Genomic DNA, 20587 nt, shown 5'->3' on the forward strand with positions numbered 1-20587 from the left:
CACTGAGAAGTCGCCAGAGAGTATGCAGTGTGATAGAATTCTGTCCCGAAGCGAGCGGCAGAATTTTAGACGGAAAAATGGGTTGTGTTTCTATTGTGGTGATTCTACTCATGTTATATCAGCATGCTCTAAGCGCACTAAAAAGCTTGGTAAATCTGTTTCCATTTGCACCTTACCGTCTAAGTTTATTCTATCTGTGACCCTGATTTGCTCTTTGTCATCTATTACCACGGACGCCTATGTCGACTCTGGCGCCGCTTTGAGTCTTATGGATTGGTCCTTTGCCAAACGCTGTGGGTATGATTTAGAGCCTTTGGAGACTCCTATTCCTCTGAAGGGGATTGACTCCACCCCATTGGCTAATAATAAACCACAATACTGGACACAAGTAACTATGCGTATTAATCCGGATCACCAGGAGATTATTCGCTTTCTGGTGCTGTATAATCTACATGATGATTTGGTGCTAGGATTGCCTTGGCTGCAATCTCACAACCCAGTCCTCGACTGGAGAGCTATGTCTGTGTTGAGCTGGGGATGTAAGGGGGCTCATGGGGATGTACCTGTGGTTTCCATTTCATCATCTATTCCCTCTGAAATTCCTGAGTTCCTGTCTGACTATCGTGACGTCTTTGAAGAATCCAAGCTTGGTTCGTTACCTCCGCACCGAGAGTGCGATTGTGCCATAGATTTAATCCCGGGTAGTAAATACCCAAAGGGTCGTTTATTTAATCTGTCTGTGCCTGAACATGCTGCTATGCGAGAATATATAAGGGAGTCCTTGGAAAAGGGACATATTCGTCCATCGTCATCTCCCTTAGGAGCCGGTTTTTTCTTTGTGTCAAAAAAAGACGGCTCTTTGAGACCATGTATTGATTATCGGCTTTTGAATAAGATCACTGTTAAATATCAATACCCATTGCCGTTGCTGACTGATTTGTTTGCTCGCATAAAGGGGGCCAAGTGGTTCTCTAAGATTGACCTTCGTGGGGCGTATAATTTGGTGCGAATCAGGCAGGGGGATGAGTGGAAAACCGCATTTAATACGCCCGAGGGCCACTTTGAGTATTTAGTGATGCCTTTTGGTCTTTCAAATGCTCCGTCAGTTTTCCAGTCCTTTATGCATGATATTTTTCGCGATTATTTGGATAAATTTATGATTTTGTATCTGGATGATATTCTGATTTTTTCGGATGACTGGGACTCTCATGTCCAGCAAGTCAGGAGGGTTTTTCAGGTTTTGCGGTCTAATTCTTTGTGTGTGAAGGGTTCTAAGTGTGTTTTTGGGGTACAGAGGATTTCCTTTTTGGGATATATTTTTTCCCCCTCTTCCATTGAAATGGATCCTGTCAAGGTTCAAGCTATTTGTGATTGGACGCAGCCCTCTTCTCTTAAGAGTCTTCAGAAATTTTTGGGCTTTGCTAACTTTTATCGTCGATTTATTGCTGGTTTTTCGGATATTGCTAAGCCATTGACCGATTTGACTAAGAAGGGTGCTGATGTTGCTGATTGGTCCCCTGATGCTGTGGAGGCCTTTCGGGAGCTTAAGCGCCGTTTTTCCTCTGCCCCTGTGTTGCGTCAGCCTGATGTTGCTCTACCTTTTCAGGTTGAGGTCGACGCTTCTGAGATCGGAGCTGGGGCAGTGTTGTCGCAGAGAAGTTCTGACTGCTCCGTGATGAGGCCTTGTGCCTTCTTTTCCCGTAAATTTTCGCCCGCTGAGCGGAATTATGATGTTGGGAATCGGGAGCTTTTGGCCATGAAGTGGGCTTTTGAGGAGTGGCGCCATTGGCTTGAGGGAGCCAGACATCAGGTGGTGGTATTGACTGACCACAAAAATTTGATTTATCTTGAGACCGCCAGGCGCCTGAATCCTAGACAGGCGCGCTGGTCATTGTTTTTCTCTCGGTTTAATTTTGTGGTGTCATACCTACCGGGTTCTAAGAATGTTAAGGCGGATGCCCTTTCTAGGAGTTTTGAGCCTGACTCGCCTGGTAACTCTGAGCCCACAGGTATCCTTAAGGACGGAGTGGTATTGTCAGCCGTTTCTCCAGACCTGCGGCGGGCCTTGCAGGAGTTTCAGGCGGATAGACCTGATCGTTGCCCACCTGATAAACTGTTTGTTCCTGATGATTGGACCAGTAGAGTCATCTCTGAGGTTCATTCTTCTGCGTTGGCAGGTCATCCTGGCATTTTTGGTACCAGGGATTTGGTGGCAAGGTCCTTCTGGTGGCCTTCCCTGTCACGAGATGTGCGAGGCTTTGTGCAGTCTTGTGACGTTTGTGCTCGGGCCAAGCCTTGTTGTTCTCGGGCTAGTGGATTATTGTTGCCCTTGCCTATTCCTAAGAGGCCTTGGACGCACATCTCGATGGATTTTATTTCAGATCTGCCTGTTTCTCAGAAGATGTCTGTCATCTGGGTGGTGTGTGACCGTTTTTCTAAGATGGTCCATTTGGTTCCTCTGCCCAAGTTGCCTTCTTCTTCCGAGTTGGTTCCTCTGTTTTTTCAAAATGTTGTTCGTTTGCATGGTATTCCTGAGAATATCGTTTCTGACAGAGGGACCCAATTCGTGTCTAGATTTTGGCGGGCATTCTGTGCTAGGATGGGCATAGATTTATCTTTTTCGTCCGCTTTCCATCCTCAGACGAATGGCCAGACCGAGCGGATTAATCAGACCCTGGAGACATATCTGAGGTGTTTTGTGTCTGCTGACCAGGATGATTGGGTTGCTTTTTTGCCATTGGCGGAGTTCGCTCTCAATAATCGGGCCAGCTCTGCCACTTTGGTGTCCCCGTTTTTCTGTAATTCGGGGTTTCATCCTCGATTTTCCTCTGGTCAGGTGGAGTCTTCGGATTGTCCTGGAGTGGATGCTGTGGTGGAGAGATTGCATCGGATCTGGGGGCAGGTGGTGGACAATTTGAGGTTGTCCCAGGAGAAGACTCAGCTTTTTGCCAACCGCCACCGTCGTGTTGGTCCTCGGCTTTGTGTTGGGGATTTGGTGTGGCTGTCTTCTCGTTTTGTCCCTATGAGGGTCTCTTCTCCTAAGTTTAAGCCTCGGTTCATCGGCCCGTATAAGATATTGGAGATTCTTAACCCTGTTTCCTTCCGTTTGGACCTCCCTGCATCCTTTTCTATTCATAACGTTTTTCATCGGTCATTGTTGCGCAGGTATGAGGTACCGGTTGTGCCTTCCGTTGAGCCTCCTGCTCCGGTGTTGGTTGAGGGTGAGTTGGAGTACGTTGTGGAGAAAATCTTAGACTCTCGTGTTTCCAGACGGAGACTCCAGTATCTGGTCAAGTGGAAGGGATACGGCCAGGAGGATAATTCTTGGGTGAATGCATCTGATGTTCATGCCTCTGATCTGGTTCGTACCTTTCATAGGGCCCATCCTGATCGCCCTGGTGGTTCTGGTGAGGGTTCGGTGCCCCCTCCTTGAGGGGGGGGTACTGTTGTGAATTTGGATTCTGGGCTCCCCCGGTGGCTACTGGTGGAATTGAACTGTGTCTTCATCTTCTCTGTTCACCTGTTCCCATCAGGATGTGGGAGTCGCTATATAACCTTGCTGCTCTGTTAGTTCCTTGCCGGTCAACAATGTTATCAGAAGCCTCTCTGTGCTTGTTCCTGCTCCTAGACAACTACTAGATAAGTTGGACTCTTGTCCATGTTTGTTTTTGCATTTTTGTTCCAGTTCACAGCTGTAGTTTCGTTACTGTGTCTGGAAAGCTCTTGTGAACAGGAATTGCCACTCTGGTGTTATGAGTTAATGCCAGAGTTTTAAAGTAATTTCTGGATGGTGTTTTGATAGGGTTTTCAGCTGACCATGAAAGTGTCCTTTCTGTCTTCTGCTATGTAGTAAGTGGACCTCAAATTTGCTAAACCTATTTTCATACTACGTTTGTTATTTCTTCTTAACTCACCGCCAATACATGTGGGGGGCCTCTGTCTCCTTTCGGGGTATTTCTCTAGAGGTGAGCTAGGACTAATATTTTCCTCTGCTAGCTTTAGTTAGTCCTCCGGCTGGTGCTGGGCATCTAGAATCAACGTAGGCATGCTACCCGGCCACTGCTAGTTGTGCGTTAGGTTTAGTTCATGGTCAGCTCAGTTCCATCTTCCAAGAGCTAGTTCATATATATGCTGATGCTATGTTCTCTTGCCATTGAGATCATGACAGACGACCCATCTTAAGATCCTTGATGGAGGAGCGGAGGTTCTTGGCCAAAATCTCCAGGTAGGCCGTGCTATCCATCTTCCCATGGATGCGGACCAGATGGCCAGGCCCCTTGGCTGAGAAACAGACCCACAGCATGATGCTGCCACCACCATGCTTGACTGTAGGGATGGTATTCTTGGGGTCGTATGCAGTGCCATCCAGTCTCCAAACGTCACGTGTGTGGTTGGCACCAAAGATCTCGATCTTGGTCTCATCAGACCAGAGAACCTTGAACCAGTCAGTCTCAGAGTCCTCCAAGTGATCATGAGCAAACTGTAGACGAGCCTTGACATGACGCTTTGAAAGTAAAGGTACCTTACGGGCTCGTCTGGAACGGAGACCATTGCGGTGGAGTACGTTACTTATGGTATTGACTGAAACCAATGTCCCCACTGCCATGAGATCTTCCCGGAGCTCCTTCCTTGTTGTCCTTGGGTTAGCCTTGACTCTTCAGACAAGCCTGGCCTCGGCACGGGAGGAAACTTTCAAAGGCTGTCCAGGCCGTGGAAGGCTAACAGTAGTTCCATAAGCCTTCCACTTCCGGATGATGCTCCCAACAGTGGAGACAGGTAAGCCCAACTCCTTGGAAAGGGTTTTGTACCCCTTGCCAGCCTTGTGACCCTCCACGATCTTGTCTCTGATGGCCTTGGAATGCTCCTTTGTCTTTCCCATGTTGACCATGTTTGAGTGCTGTTCACAAGTTTGGGGAGGGTCTTAAATAGTCAGAAAAGGCTGGAAAAAGAGATAATTAATCCAAACATGTGAAGCTCATTGTTCTTTGTGCCTGAACTATTTCTTAATACTTTAGGGGAACCAAACAGAATTCTGGTGGGTTGAGGGGTTGAATAATAAATGACCCTCTGAAAAGACTTTTCCCAATTTAAAAAAAACAAAAACAAAGAAATAACATTCTTTTTTGCTGCAGTGCATTTCACACTTCCAGGCTGATCTACAGTCCAAATGTCACAATGCCAAGTTAATTCCAAATGTGTAAACCTGCTAAATCTGCAGGGGGTTGAATACTACTTGTAGGCACTGTATACCAGCAGTGCATAAACCATATTCATAAATATATGCCAGCAGTGAAAATACTGTATACATAAATATATGCCAGCAGTGAATATACTGTATACATAAATATATACCAGCAGTGAATAAACCGTACACAAATATATACCAGCAGTGAATAAATCATATTCATAAATATATGCCAGCAGTGAATAAACCGCACACATAAAAAATATTCCAGCAGTGAATAAACCATATTCATAAATATATACCAGCAGTGAAAAAACTGTATTCGTAAATATATACCAGCAGTGAATAAACCATACACAAAAAATATACCAGCAGTGAATAAACCATATTCATAAATATATACCAGCAGTGAAAAATCTGTATACATAAATATATACAAACGGTCAATAATCCATATACATAAAAATAAACACCAGCAGTGAAACCGTACACATAATTATATACCAGCAGTTAATAAATCGTACACATAACTATATACCAGCAGTGAATAAACCATACACATAATTATATAACAGCAGTAAATTAAATGTACCCATAAATACCTTTTTTAAGGTAATTTTCAACTAGTCAGCCAGATCCATTTATCCAAATGCAAAGTAAAATATTCACCTCCAGGTCCTCTCCAGTACGGGCCTTGTTATTAAGGGGTCGTCTCATAACATCATCCATATGTCTTATTAGAGGTAATCAAATCTCCTGAAATTTTGCTCTAATTGAATTTGATTAGAATAATATTTAGGTCTGAATTGAATCTGCCCCAAACTAACGGGGTTAAAAAGTTATCGTCACCTGTCCTAGGCCCTCACCTGTCCTAGGCCCTCACCTGTCCTAGGCCCTCACCTGTCCAAGGCCCTCACCTGTCCAAGGTCCTCACCTGTCCTAGGCCCTCACCTGTCCTAGGCCCTCACCTGTCATGTGGCCGCAGCTGCCCACCTGTATTGGTCTTCAGATTGGTCTTCTCTTTGGACTTTGGTATGGATCTTGGGTTGATGAATGTCGCTGACCTGTGCGGCTCCCCGTGTCACCATGTGAGCATTGAAAGTTCCAGAGAGAAGATCACACTGAAGGGAACAGAGTGCAGACCCCTTCCTCAGCCTCAAAAGAATTCAGAAAAATGGCAGCCAGTTGCACACCATTTTGCTAGATTCGTGCAGATTAAATGGCAAAATATTGGATTCTGGCGAGTGGCCGTCATAGTAGGACTCCTCTGTTCTGAAGTTCTGTTCTTATGTGATATGGATGATGATTCATATCAATGGCTTCCATGTTATTACTACATTTCCACTGCTGCCATTGAGGATTCTCCTGGCAAAATCAGCTGATGGACAGAGCACACTGTCACTGGTTATCTATGGTGACCCCATATAATGGTGAGGTTGTGACTGCTGGTACTTGTGCTGAATATGGAGTCTTATTGATAATGTTCCATGGTAAAATAGGCTAATTGCCTAAGAGGTGGCACTTCTGAAGAGAGTTAAATTTATCCAAATTTTCTAGTCAACACACACACGTGTGTAGATGGACTGTGGTAATTTCCTGAAGAAGAAGCCATGAGCTTTGAAACACGTTGAATAAACCACCGGAGTATTTCACAACTATATCTGGATTCGTCATTTGTCACAGCAGCGCGGATTTCATCCACATTTATCTATTATAATAGATGGACTGCATCACATATCCTCCTTCACATAATATGGGATGGGTGAGTGATTGTCCACACTTCCATATGTTTCAGGTCCGTGTATCAGTAAATTCCTGGTGTGTAATGGCGATCACGATTGTGAGGAAGACAGCAATGATGAGGCCAACTGTGAGGTGCGACACAAAGTGTGCGACATTGATAAACCCCCACCCAACACGCTTCAGACCGGCCTGGGGTAAGCGAGGATACCAACCATTATTGTTTATTATATCTCAGATGTCACTCAGGATAGTGCGGCTCTAGGCAGGACAGTTGTGTGGGGCCTGTGATATAGATATGTATATAATATTTTAGCAAGGTGAAAAGATGTCACTGCTAAACACACAGAGATGATTTGGAGATTCGTTCCGCTGGCCTGTTTCGTGGTCGGCTCCTCTGTCTGTTGAGCTATTACTTTTTGTTCCCTGTCCAAATGCTGATAGTTCCATTTGTCTTTGTTCCCTCTTCTTGATTTTTTTCCTCTCCAGGTGTTTCCCATTTTCCTTTTTTGTCTGCCCTATCACATTCTTGGTTGGGTTTTATATGTTCACCCTTCTCTGCACTTCCTTGCTGGCTATACCTCTAGGTGGACTTGGGTTTAGGAGTTTCTACCCTTCAGCTTAGGGGTGTATGTAACACAAATGCATTCACCCCCTGCAATGATCCCTCTTCCTCCTCCATGCAGGGACACCAACATACTCACCTCCCTGGCCGTGCGGTGAGCTCCCCGTCTCCTGCTTTCTGTCCTGCTCCTGTGCATGCCACACAGACTTCCCGTCAGTGCGCACGCTTCCCTGTTCTTGAAAGGGCAGCACACATGCTTTGATAATGGCCACAGCGACTAACTGGTAGGCATATTGTATAAAAGTCACCCTCCCCAGTAGGGAGATGCCTGAGAAACCCCTGTTTTCTTCATTTAGTTTGTGTGCAACTATATGTTGTCAGGTCACCTGTTCTAGTATCCAGTGTAGTTAGTGCTTGACCCTGAACCCCTGGTCATTTTGTGGCCAGGGCCTGAACCTGAACCCCTGGTCCTTAGGTGGCCCTGGCTTGAACCCTGAAGCTGTACTGGCGATACCTGAAGCCTAAAGTCACATCGGCGGTATCTGAACCTGAAACCACTCCGGCGGTACTTGAGCCAGCCCCTGTCTGCCCTGGATAGCGTTCCAGTGTCAATACTGATGGAGCCTGTTCCAGTATCCAAATCCAGCCCTGTCTGTATCCATTCTGCTCGAGGATCCAGAACCTGTGCAGTCTGAAGAGTCTGTATCCTGTCCAACAGTTACTCAGAGCCCAGTCTGTGTCTGCGATCCTGATTGCTGTTGTCAGCAGCTGTCGTACCGGGGACTGCCTAGGAGTGGTATCTGACGGCTATCTGCAGCTCAAGCCTGACTCCACCAACAGGGGCTGCAGTGAAAGCCAGGTAGCCGCTTAGTCATGCCTGTCATGGTTCTCAATGGCAAGAGACCGTAGTAAAGCATACAAAAGGACTAGCTCTTGGAAGATGGGAACTCGAGCTGACTGTGAGCTAAACCTACCGCACAACTAACAGTGGCCGGGTAGCGTGCCTACGTTTTATCCCTAGACGCCCAGCGCCAGCCGGAGAACTGACTGACCCTAGCAGAGGAAAATACAGACCTGGCTTACCTCTAGAGAAATTTTCCCCAAAAGGCAGACAGTAGCCCCCACATATAATGTCGGTGATTTTAGAGGAAATTGACATACGAAGTATGAAGATAGGTTTAGCAAATTGAGGTCCGCTTACTAGATAGTAGGAAGACAGAAAAGGGAACTACACAGTCAGCTGAAAACCCTTTCAAAACACCATCCTGAAATTCCTTTAAGACTCTAATATCAACTCATGACACCAGAGTGGCAATTTCAGCTCACAAGAGCTTCGAGCCTCAGAAATATTCAAACACAGAGAACTGGAACAAAAATGCAAAACAAACTAGGACTACAAGTCCAACTTAGCTGATAGTAGTCTAGGAGCAGGAACATGCAACAGAAAGGCTTCTGGTAACATTGTTGGCCGGCATAGAAATGACTGAGGAGCAAGGCTAAATAGACAACTCCCACATCCTGATGGAAACAGGTGAACAGAGGCGATGAAGCACACAAGTTCAGTACCACCAGTGACCACCGGGGGAGCCCAGAAACCAAATTCACAACAGTACCCCCCCCTCAAGGAGGGGGCACCGAACCCTCACCAGAACCACCAGGGCGATCAGGATGAGCCCTATGAAAGGCACGGACCAAATCGGAGGCATGAACATCAGAGGCTGTCACCCAAGAATTATCCTCCTGACCGTAGCCCTTCCACTTGACCAGATACTGAAGTCTCCGTCTGGAAACACGGGAGTCCAAGATCTTCTCGACAACGTACTCCAACTCACCCTCAACCAACACCGGAGCAGGAGGCTCAACGGAAGGCACAACCGGTACCTCATACCTGCGCAACAAAGACCGATGGAAGACATTATGAATAGAAAAAGATGCAGGGAGGTCCAAACGAAAGGACACAGGGTTAAGAATCTCCAATATCTTGTACGGGCCGATGAACCGAGGCTTAAACTTAGGAGAAGAAACCTTCATAGGGACAAAACGAGAAGACAACCACACCAAGTCCCCAACACAAAGACGAGGACCAACACGACGACGGCGGTTGGCAAAATGCTGAGTCTTCTCCTGGGACAACTTCAAATTGTCCACCACATGCCCCCAAATCTGATGCAACCTCTCCACCACAGCATCCACTCCAGGACAATCCGAAGACTCCACCTGACCGGAAGAGAAACGAGGATGAAACCCCGAATTACAGAAGAAAGGAGAAACCAAGGTGGCAGAACTAGCCCGATTATTGAGGGCAAACTCCGCCAAGGGCAAAATGGCAACCCAATCATCCTGATCCGCAGACACAAAACACCTCAAATAAGTCTCCAAGGTCTGATTAGTTCGCTCGGTCTGGCCATTAGTCTGAGGATGGAAAGCAGACGAAAAAGACAAATCAATGCCCATCCTAGCACAGAACGCTCGCCAAAATCTAGACACGAATTGGGTTCCCCTGTCAGACACGATATTCTCCGGAATACCATGCAAGCGAACCACATTTTGAAAAAACAGAGGAACCAGCTCGGATGAGGAAGGCAATTTAGGCAAGGGAACCAAATGGACCATCTTAGAGAAACGGTCACACACCACCCAGATGACAGACATCTTCTGAGAAACAGGGAGATCAGAAATAAAATCCATGGAGATGTGAGTCCAAGGCCTCTTCGGAATAGGCAAAGATAACAACAATCCACTAGCCCGAGAACAACAAGGCTTGGCCCGAGCACAAACATCACAAGACTGCACAAAACCTCGCACATCTCGCGACAGGGAAGGCCACCAGAAGGACCTAGCCACCAAATCCCTGGTACCAAAGATTCCAGGATGACCTGCTAACGCAGAAGAATGGACCTCCGAGATGACTCTACTGGTCCAATCATCAGGAACAAACATTCTACCAGGCGGGCAACGATCAGGTCTATCCGCCTGAAACTCCTGCAAGACCCGTCGCAAGTCTGGGGAAACAGCAGATAATATCACTCCATCCTTAAGGATACCTGTAGGTTCAGAATTACCAGGGGAATCAGGCTCAAAACTCCTAGAAAGGGCATCCGCCTTCACATTTTTAGAACCCGGTAGGTAAGAAACCACAAAATTAAACCGAGAGAAAAACAACGACCAGCGCGCCTGTCTAGGATTCAGGCGCCTGGCAGACTCAAGATAAATCAAATTCTTGTGGTCGGTCAATACCACCACCTGATGTCTAGCCCCCTCAAGCCAATGACGCCACTCCTCAAAAGCCCACTTCATAGCCAAGAGCTCCCGATTACCAATATCATAATTTCGCTCAGCGGGCAAAAATTTACGAGAAAAGAACGCGCAAGGTCTCATCACGGAGTAGTCGGAACTTTTCTGCGACAAAACCGCCCCAGCTCCGATTTCTGAAGCGTCGACCTCAACCTGAAAAGGAAGAGCAACATCAGGCTGACGCAATACAGGGGCGGAAGAAAAGCGGCGCTTAAGCTCCCGAAAGGCCTCCACAGCAGCAGGGGACCAATCAGCAACATCAGCACCCTTCTTAGTCAAATCAGTCAACGGTTTAGCAACATCAGAAAAACCAGTTATAAATCGACGATAAAAATTAGCAAAGCCCAAAAACTTCTGAAGGCTCTTAAGAGAAGAGGGTTGCGTCCAATCACAAATAGCCTGAACCTTGACAGGGTCCATCTCAATGGAAGAGGGGGAAAAAATGTACCCCAAAAACGAAATCTTTTGAACCCCAAAAACGCACTTAGAACCCTTTACACACAAGGAATTAGAGCGCAAAACCTGAAAAACCCTCCTGACCTGTTGGACATGAGAGTCCCAGTCGTCCGAAAAAATCAAAATATCATCCAGATACGCAATCATAAATTTATCCAAATATTCACGGAAAATGTCATGCATAAAAGACTGAAAGACTGAAGGGGCATTTGAAAGACCAAAAGGCATTACTAAATACTCAAAATGGCCCTCAGGCGTATTAAATGCGGTTTTCCACTCATCCCCCTGCTTAATTCGCACTAAATTATACGCCCCACGAAGATCAATCTTAGAGAACCACTTGGCCCCCTTTATTCGAGCAAACAAATCAGTAAGCAGTGGCAAAGGATACTGATATTTAACCGTGATTTTATTCAAAAGCCGATAATCAATACACGGCCTCAAAGAGCCATCTTTTTTAGATACAAAGAAAAAAACGGCTCCTAAGGGAGATGACTAAGGACGAATATGTCCCTTTTCCAAGGACTCCTTAATATATTCCCGCATAGCAGCATGTTCAGGCACAGATAGATTAAATAAATGACCCTTTGGAAACTTACTGCCCGGAATCAGATCTATTGTACAATCGCAATCTCTGTGCGGAGGTAGTGAACCAAGTTTAGGCTCCTCAAAAACGTCACGATAATCAGATAAAAATTCCGGAATCTCAGAGGGAATAGATGACGAAATGGAAACCAAAGGTACGTCCCCATGAGTCCCCTGACATCCCCAGCTTAACACAGACATAGCTTTCCAGTCGAGGACTGGGTTATGAGATTGCAGCCATGGCAATCCAAGCACCAACACATCATGTAGATTATACAACACAAGGAAGCGAATAATCTCCTGGTGATCCGGATTAATACGCATAGTTACTTGTATCCAGTATTGTGGTTTATTACTAGCCAATGGCGTGGAGTCAATACCCTTCAGAGGTATAGGAACTTCCAGAGGCTCTAAATGAAACCCACAGCGTTTGGCAAAGGACCAATCCATAAGACTCAAAGCGGCGCCAGAGTCGACATAGGCGTCCGCGGTAATAGACGATAAAGAGCAAATCAGGGTCACAGATAGAATAAACTTGGACTGTAAAGTACCAATTGAAACAGACTTATCAACCTTCTTAGTACGTTTAGAGCATGCTGATATAACATGAGTTGAATCGCCACAATAGAAGCATAACCCATTTTTTCGCCTAAAATTCTGTCGTTCGCTTCTGGACAGAATTCTATCACATTGCATAATCTCTGGCGCCTTCTCAGTAGACACCGCCAAATGGTGCACAGGTTTGCGCTCCCGCAAACGCCGATCAATCTGAATAGCCATTGTCATGGACTCATTCAGACCTGCAGACACAGGGAACCCCACCATAACATCTTTAATGGCATCAGAGAGACCCTCTCTGAAATTCACCGCCAGGGCGCACTCATTCCACTGAGTAAGCACAGACCACTTACGAAATTTTTGGCAGTATATTTCAGCCTCATCTTGCCCTTGAGACAGGGCCATCAAGGCCTTTTCAGCCTGAATCTCTAAATGAGGCTCCTCATAAAGCAACCCCAAAGCCAGGAAAAACGCATCCACATTGAGCAACGCAGGATCCCCTGGTGCCAAAGCAAATGCCCAATCCTGAGGGTCGCCCCGGAGCAAGGAAATTACAATCCTGACCTGCTGTGCAGGATCTCCAGCGGAGCGAGATCTCAGAGACAAAAATAATTTACAATTATGTTTGAAATTCTGGAAGCGAGATCTATCTCCGGAGAAAAATTCAGGCAAAGGTACTCTAGGTTCAGATATAGGAGCATGAATTACAAAATCCTGTAAACTTTGAACCTTCATAGCGAGATTATTCAAACCTGTAGCTAAACTCTGAGGATCCATTTTCATCAGGTGAAATCAGAACCATTCAAGGATTAGAAGGAGAGAGAGACGAAGGCTGCAGTAAGCAGAGATGCTAGTGAATCAACTAATGAGCAAACTCAGGGAAAAAAAAAAATAAAAATTATCTGCAGACTTCTTTTCTCTCCTTTCTTCTGCCAATTATTTTAACCCTTGGCCGGCCAAACTGTCATGGTTCTCAATGGCAAGAGACCGTAGTAAAGCATACAAAAGGACTAGCTCTTGGAAGATGGGAACTCGAGCTGACTGTGAGCTAAACCTACCGCACAACTAACAGTGGCCGGGTAGCGTGCCTACGTTTTATCCCTAGACGCCCAGCGCCAGCCGGAGAACTGACTGACCCTAGCAGAGGAAAATACAGACCTGGCTTACCTCTAGAGAAATTTTCCCCAAAAGGCAGACAGTAGCCCCCACATATAATGTCGGTGATTTTAGAGGAAATTGACATACGAAGTATGAAGATAGGTTTAGCAAATTGAGGTCCGCTTACTAGATAGTAGGAAGACAGAAAAGGGAACTACACAGTCAGCTGAAAACCCTTTCAAAACACCATCCTGAAATTCCTTTAAGACTCTAATATCAACTCATGACACCAGAGTGGCAATTTCAGCTCACAAGAGCTTCCAGCCTCAGAAATATTCAAACACAGAGAACTGGAACAAAAATGCAAAACAAACTAGGACTACAAGTCCAACTTAGCTGATAGTAGTCTAGGAGCAGGAACATGCAACAGAAAGGCTTCTGGTAACATTGTTGGCCGGCATAGAAATGACTGAGGAGCAAGGCTAAATAGACAACTCCCACATCCTGATGGAAACAGGTGAACAGAGGCGATGAAGCACACAAGTTCAGTACCACCAGTGACCACCGGGGGAGCCCAGAAACCAAATTCACAACACATGCCCCTCTTAGGTAAGCCCGACCCGTGACACAGTGGGTACACGGTCCACGTCCGCGTTCATGACAGTTAGCCTTGCATGGTAAACACCAGTTGAATTGCTGCAGTGAGCCTGTTTGTTTTTTCTTCCCAGTTCTCCTTCCTTTCACCTCTTTAGGTTTCTGTGCATTTATTCTTGTTCCTTATATGAACATGTTTTTAATTTTCTCACCTTGGGTTTTCGTATCTTCCTGCACGTTTTCTTCTCCTCTGCTGCGGCCTTCCCTCTGGATCCTCAGGAGGTACAAGGAGCCCCTCGGTGGCCTTTTAGGGAGTCAGGTTCGAGGTGGTGTTTTTGAGTGGTGTGCAATTAGGGTCTTCTCGTCTGTACAGGGACCAGTTAGGTGTGGGTGCAGCTTCTCCCAGTAGCAGCACGTCTTTCCTTTTAGCTTTACATGAGTTAGTGTATGTTGTATTCATAACACAGGTCGATGAAGTTACAGAGGGATCTGTGCCGGAGAGATCTCTGGGGAGAGGAGATCATCGCCGCTGAGCCTAGGAACGCAGCTCACACAGTGATGATATCCTCTTCTTGTGCCCTCTCCCGCATTGATCCTCGGTACACAGGTGGCGGCGGCACCATTTTGTTGGTCAAAATGTTTATTTTTTTTAAGACTACAATATTAACTGCTCAGGCGCCGTATTTAAAGTAGGAGGTTCAGTGAAGGTTCAGTGATTCGTCATTTAAGCCCAAAATGATGACTGAGGCCAGAGCACAAAAAAAAACCCTCGCCCACAGGCTGCTCATAACCCCGCCCACAGGCTGCTCATAGCCCCGCCCACCTACAGCTGATAGGCCCGCCCAACTACATCTCATAGGCCCGCCCTGAAGCACGATACTGTCATTAGCTCAAAACTTCAAGCACAGATTAAGCAAGAACCACAAGACGGATTTCTTCCACCCAGGTATCATTTAAATTAGTAAAATAGTGCCAACGTGACAGTGTCTGTAGTTACTGAGCAAAATCCTGATGACAGGTTCTCTTTAAGACAATACACTACAAGAAGGTGACCTCTGATCACAATACAATACAGGGAGGTGGTCTCTGCTCACGATGCACTGCAGGGAGGGGGTCTCCGCTCACAATACACTACAGGGAGGTGGTCTCTACACACAATACACTACAGGGAGGTGGTCTCTACACACAATGCACTACAGGGAGGTGGTCCCCACTCAATGCACTACAGGGAGGTGGTCTCCCCTCACAATGCACTAGAGGGAGGTGGTCTCCGCTCACAATGCACTACAGGGAGGTGGTCTCTGCTCACAATGCACTACAGGGAGGTGGTCTCTGCTCACAATGCACTGCAGGGAGGTGGTCTCTACACAATGCACTACAGGGAGGTGGTCTCCGCTCACAATGCACTACAGGGAGGTGGTCTCTGCTCACAATGCACTACAGGGAGGTGGTCTCTACACAATGCACTACAGGGAGGTGGTCTCCGCTCACAATGCACTACAGGGAGGGGGTCTCTACACAATGCACTACAGGGAGGGGGTCTCCGCTCACAATGCACTACAGGGAGGTGGTCTCCGCTCACAATGCACTACAGGGAGGTGGTCTCAGCTCACAATGCACTACAGGGAGGGGGTCTCTACACACAATGCACTGCAGGGAGGGGGTCTCCGCTCACAATACACTACAGGGAGGTGGTCTCCGCTCACAATACACTACAGGGAGGTGGTCTCCGCTCACAATACACTACAGGGAGGTGGTCTCCGCTCACAATACACTACAGGGAGGTTGTCCCCACTCACAATGCACTACAGGGAGGTGGTATCTACACACAATACACTACAGGGAGGTTGTCCCCACTCACAATGCACTACAGGGAGGTGGTATCTACACACAATGCACTACAGGGAGGTGGTCCCCACTCACAATACACTACAGGGAGGGGGTCTCCGCTCACAATACACTACAGGGAGGTGGTCTCCGCTCACAATACACTACAGGGAGGTTGTCCCCACTCACAATGCACTACAGGGAGGTGGTATCTACACACAATGCACTACAGGGAGGGGGTCTCTACACACAATGCACTACAGGGAGGTGGTCCCCACTCACAATACACTACAAGGAGGTGGTCTCCGCTCACAATGCACTACAGGAAGGGGGTCTCCGCTCACAATGCACTACAGGGAGGGGGTCTCCGCTACCCCTGGCGTGATTGATCATGTTCTGACATTGTATTGAGGATTATATGAAGTGTTTCAGATACATTTCATTCTCTCTTTGTTTTATTGTTTCCAGTTTCAATGTCGCCACCCAGCAGATGAGGAGCCCAGTCATTCACACAAAGAGCTTTGGAGGGAAATGTCGTAAAGTGTTCAGCGGTGACGGCAGAGACTTCTACCGACTCAGTGACAATGTCCTCACCTACACCTTTAAGGTGATGTCACATAATGCATATTGGTCTTCTCACGTGCTGCCCACTTTGCCTTAGATGTGGTGCCGGGGGCCAAACTACATCCCCACCAAGGAGCAGCTCCTCATGGAGCGACCTCTGCACATTTTACTGCCAGTAATATTGAAAGGTGTGATGCACTGTATCCTCCATAGAGACTAATGTTCAAAAGATCCGATCTCTCCGTCGCGCCTCCCTGCATTTCACATTGTCTTGTATGGGATTCGGAATGGGATGTATACCCGGTGCCGCATTACCCGGTGCCGCATTACCCGTCTTATACAAGGCTCTATATCTGCCCCGTATGGTTCCGGCCACACTCCTCAGTAGATCTTCACATATTGGATAGGAAAGGAATCTGCCCCATGTGCCCAGAGTTCTGCCAGCTCACCCCGTCCGAAGGGGCCTGTGCAGTATCTGATCCCTCATGTCTATGGAGAGTGGCAATGTCCAGTCACCATCTTCTACCTGCTCAATATTGGTAGCTCTGGAGTGATGGCAGCAATTCCACATCTTCAGCTAGACAGACGCATTAGATAAATGTCTGCCGAACCTGCTCATCTGCTGTGTATGTGAAGGTCCAAACTGTCACCTGACCGCAAATGTAGAAGGATCAAGATGCCCCACTTCTACATTCCTGATTCTTTGTTCCTGTGGGAAATAAGACTCCAGTAGGGGAGTCTAGAGGAGAAAGAAAAATCTGTAAGGGACATAGGGATCTGGAAGTGGAGAGACGAGTCTGGAGGGAAAAGAGGGGTCTGGGTGGGAGACAGACGTGTCTGGAGAGCGAGGACAGAGGGGTCTGGAGAAGACAGAAGTCTCTTAAAAGATAAAGAGTATACTGGAGGAGGAGACAGAGAGGTCTGAGGACAAATAAATCTAGAGGAGAAGGAAAGAGGAGTCTGGATGAGGAGAAACAAGTCTAGAAGAGATGGACAGAGAAGTCTGGAGGAGGAGGACAAACTAGTCTGGAGGAGGACAGAAGGTCTGGAAGGGATATTGAGATCTGAAGGAGGATAGAAGAGTCTAAAAAGGACTGACAAGTCTGGAGTAGGGCAGAGGAGACAGGAGGATCTAGATAGGACAGATGAATCTTAAATGATGAAGAGTATTCTGGAGGAGAAAGACCAGTCTGGAGGACTGAGATAGTGAAGATAGTGGAGAATGGAGGAGGAAATAGGAGACTGAAAAGATATATAAGGGTTTGAAGGAGAGAGAGCAGTCTGGAGGACTGAGATAGTGGAGTCTCAGAAGGGGCCACGAAATAGCATCGGGGACATTCTGAAATGTAAAGTCTGGTCATTTTTTCACCTTATAACCCTCTCATTTAGATAGAACACAGGTCCCTTACTATATGAATCACATCACACCCCAAAATGAAAACTGTACACTGACATAACCCCATAACCCACCTAAATAGAGATCCAGACATTTTTAAATTCTACAGACCTCAGACCAGATGCCATAAATACAAAACTTTCCATGTAATATTCTTCAGATCATAGACCCTCTAACTTCAGATTCCTTTTCCTGACCCCTAAATAAATAAATAAATAAATAAATAAATAAATACAGACCAGACCCATTAGCTTCCTTTGTTCTTCACTCCTTGGTGGAGCAGAAAAAGATCTGACGCCACCGCTGACATTGGGGCGTTATCTGTGTCAGTGGAAAACGCCGAGAGGTGAGGACACGGGGAGCCCGGGAGATCCACTCTTGGCCCATGGATACGTTTTCATGTTGGAGGCAATGACGTACCTCTCAGTTGATTGCACTCTTGGTCTACATCCTATTGCATTTATGGCCTGATACAGTTTTCCGAGTGGAGGAGCCACCGTCACCTACAACTGCTGACCACAGCCCTAATCACGGCTCAGCCCATTAATCCCTGGCATAAACCGTTGTCATGTATAAATACTTGTTTATACTTATTTGATTTGCAGGTAGAAGCCAAGAATGATTTCAGCTACGATTTCTATAACAGCAGCTGGGCCTATGTGAAAACCACTGAGGAGCAAGTGAGGTCCAACTATGCTGGTAACAGGGACACAACCCGCACCATCGCAACCACAAAAGAAAAGGTAACGCTGACCCTGAGCTTCCGAGACTCCATATAAAGTATATTTTTGCATTTACATACTGGTAGTCACATGAATGTCATGACATTGGGGACAAGTAAGTTTGGGGTCTTTTTTGCATCCTTTTACCTTTTTGAATATGGAGCATGAGCCCATCAGATGTCTCCAACACATAGAGAAAATCAAACTGCAGCTGCATCCCCCTCCTCCCCCATTTGTGTGCTCTACATAGGCATTGGCATATAAAAATGGATGGACTGTATCTCTGTAAAGTTTAGATCCCCCATCACATTTGGCATGGTGTTGACTTGAAGTCACCTGGTGGCCAATAATGGCTGCTGGAGGCGACATTACCTTTATCTGTATGGAAATTGGCTTCCTGGCTCTAGAAATAATGATGAATGATATGAACCTAAAATATCTGCGTGTCTTTACTCTCTAGAGTTACCAGTATTTGGTGATCAAGAATCACGTGGAAGTGGCGCAATTCATCAATAACCATGCGGAATATTTAGTACTGGCGGAGTCGTTCTGGAAAGAGCTCTTCTACCTGCCATCCGTCTACGAGTACACCGCTTACCGCAAGCTCATCGACAATTACGGAACCCATTTTTTACAATCTGGATCTCTGGGTGGAACATACGAATTCCGCTTTCGACTTGAAACTGAGAAAGTGACCAAATATGGTACATAATGTTACAGGCATAGTGATATCGTCCCCTTATTCTAGAGGAAAATTGGGTGAAACATGGCCTCCAGAATTTAAATAATACTATTAGAAATTATGAACCTATGCATGTGTCTACATGGATGGCGCCCAGGGATCAGTCCTATACATTGACATCAAGAATATTGTTTTCTGCACAAATAAGTCATGGTACACATTGGCTTTCCAGCTGCTACAAAACTACTACTCTCAACATCCCCTGACAGTCAAAGGTGGGCTGGAAAGCCAACGAATAGCACATCCGTATCTTCATAATCCATATATCGTCAAGCTTCTTCCTCAGTTGTCACAACTTACTCTTGGGCTTAAACTTCTCTATTTTAGACAGTTTCTCCTTGGAAAGCTCTCTTGACAATAAGCTGTTTACAAAGTGGGATCCATTGTAACCTGGCACTGTGAGTTTCCCTGCAGCTCCCCATCAGGCGATGTGAAGTATTACACAGTGTCCATTCCTATCAGTCAGGACGGGTCCTCCAGAGAGGACGACACTCCTTATACCTTCTCTAGACTCTGACCAAAAGATGAAGGTCCTGAATAGAGGACTCCCCTCTCTAATTACTAATTGGTAGGGAATACGGTTTTTATAAACTGGACAATGCATTTATCTTTAATAACATCACATTTGTTTTTTTTTTTAGATGGATCCAAGTCAAATTTCGAACAGTGCACCACCTCCAGTTCAGGATTTCTTTTCTTTAAGTCATCAAAAAAAGAATGTAAAAAGTTGTTTGATGTGATAAGTTCATCTGAAGGTAGGTACCGTCGTAATACAGGGAATAGATGAACAGTGGGGAAAATAAATATTCGATACACTACCGATTTTACACTTTTTATCACCTTCAAAGAATGGATAGGTCTGTAATATTTCTTGTAGGTACACTTCACCTGTGAGAGACGAAATCTAAAAATAAAAAAAAAATAAAAAAAAACAGAAAATCACATTGTATGATTTTTACATAATTAAATAGCATTTTATTGCATGAAAGAAGTATTTAATCACCGACCAACCAGCAAGAATTCTGGATCTCACAGACCTGTTAGTTTTTCTGTAAGAAGCCTCCTCTGCACACATTACTTGGATTAATTACACCTGTTTGAACTCGTTACCTGTATAAATGACACCTGTCCACACATTCAATCACACTCCAACCTCTCCACCATAGCCAAGACCAAAGAGCTGTCTAAGGACACCAGGGACAAATTGTAGACCTGCACAAGGCTGGGATGGGCTACAGGACAATGGGTGTTATGACCCCAA

General features: G+C 46.1%; 1 protein-coding gene across 2 annotated transcripts in view; it reads left to right on the plus strand.

The window, feature by feature from the left end:
• C7 (complement C7) overlaps positions 1 to 20587 on the plus strand; it is a 127872-nt gene that overhangs the window by 16067 nt on the left and 91218 nt on the right. For both annotated transcript variants that reach the window (XM_077281411.1, XM_077281410.1), the window contains exons 5-9: positions 6981 to 7122; positions 16371 to 16509; positions 18468 to 18605; positions 19045 to 19288; positions 19968 to 20081. In XM_077281411.1, the coding sequence (XP_077137526.1) occupies positions 6981 to 7122; positions 16371 to 16509; positions 18468 to 18605; positions 19045 to 19288; positions 19968 to 20081 (777 nt within the window). The remainder of the gene's footprint in view (positions 1 to 6980; positions 7123 to 16370; positions 16510 to 18467; positions 18606 to 19044; positions 19289 to 19967; positions 20082 to 20587) is intronic.

Source organism: Ranitomeya variabilis, chromosome 1 (genome assembly GCF_051348905.1).
Source record: "Ranitomeya variabilis isolate aRanVar5 chromosome 1, aRanVar5.hap1, whole genome shotgun sequence".
In the NCBI taxonomy this organism is placed as follows: Eukaryota; Metazoa; Chordata; class Amphibia; order Anura; family Dendrobatidae; genus Ranitomeya; species Ranitomeya variabilis.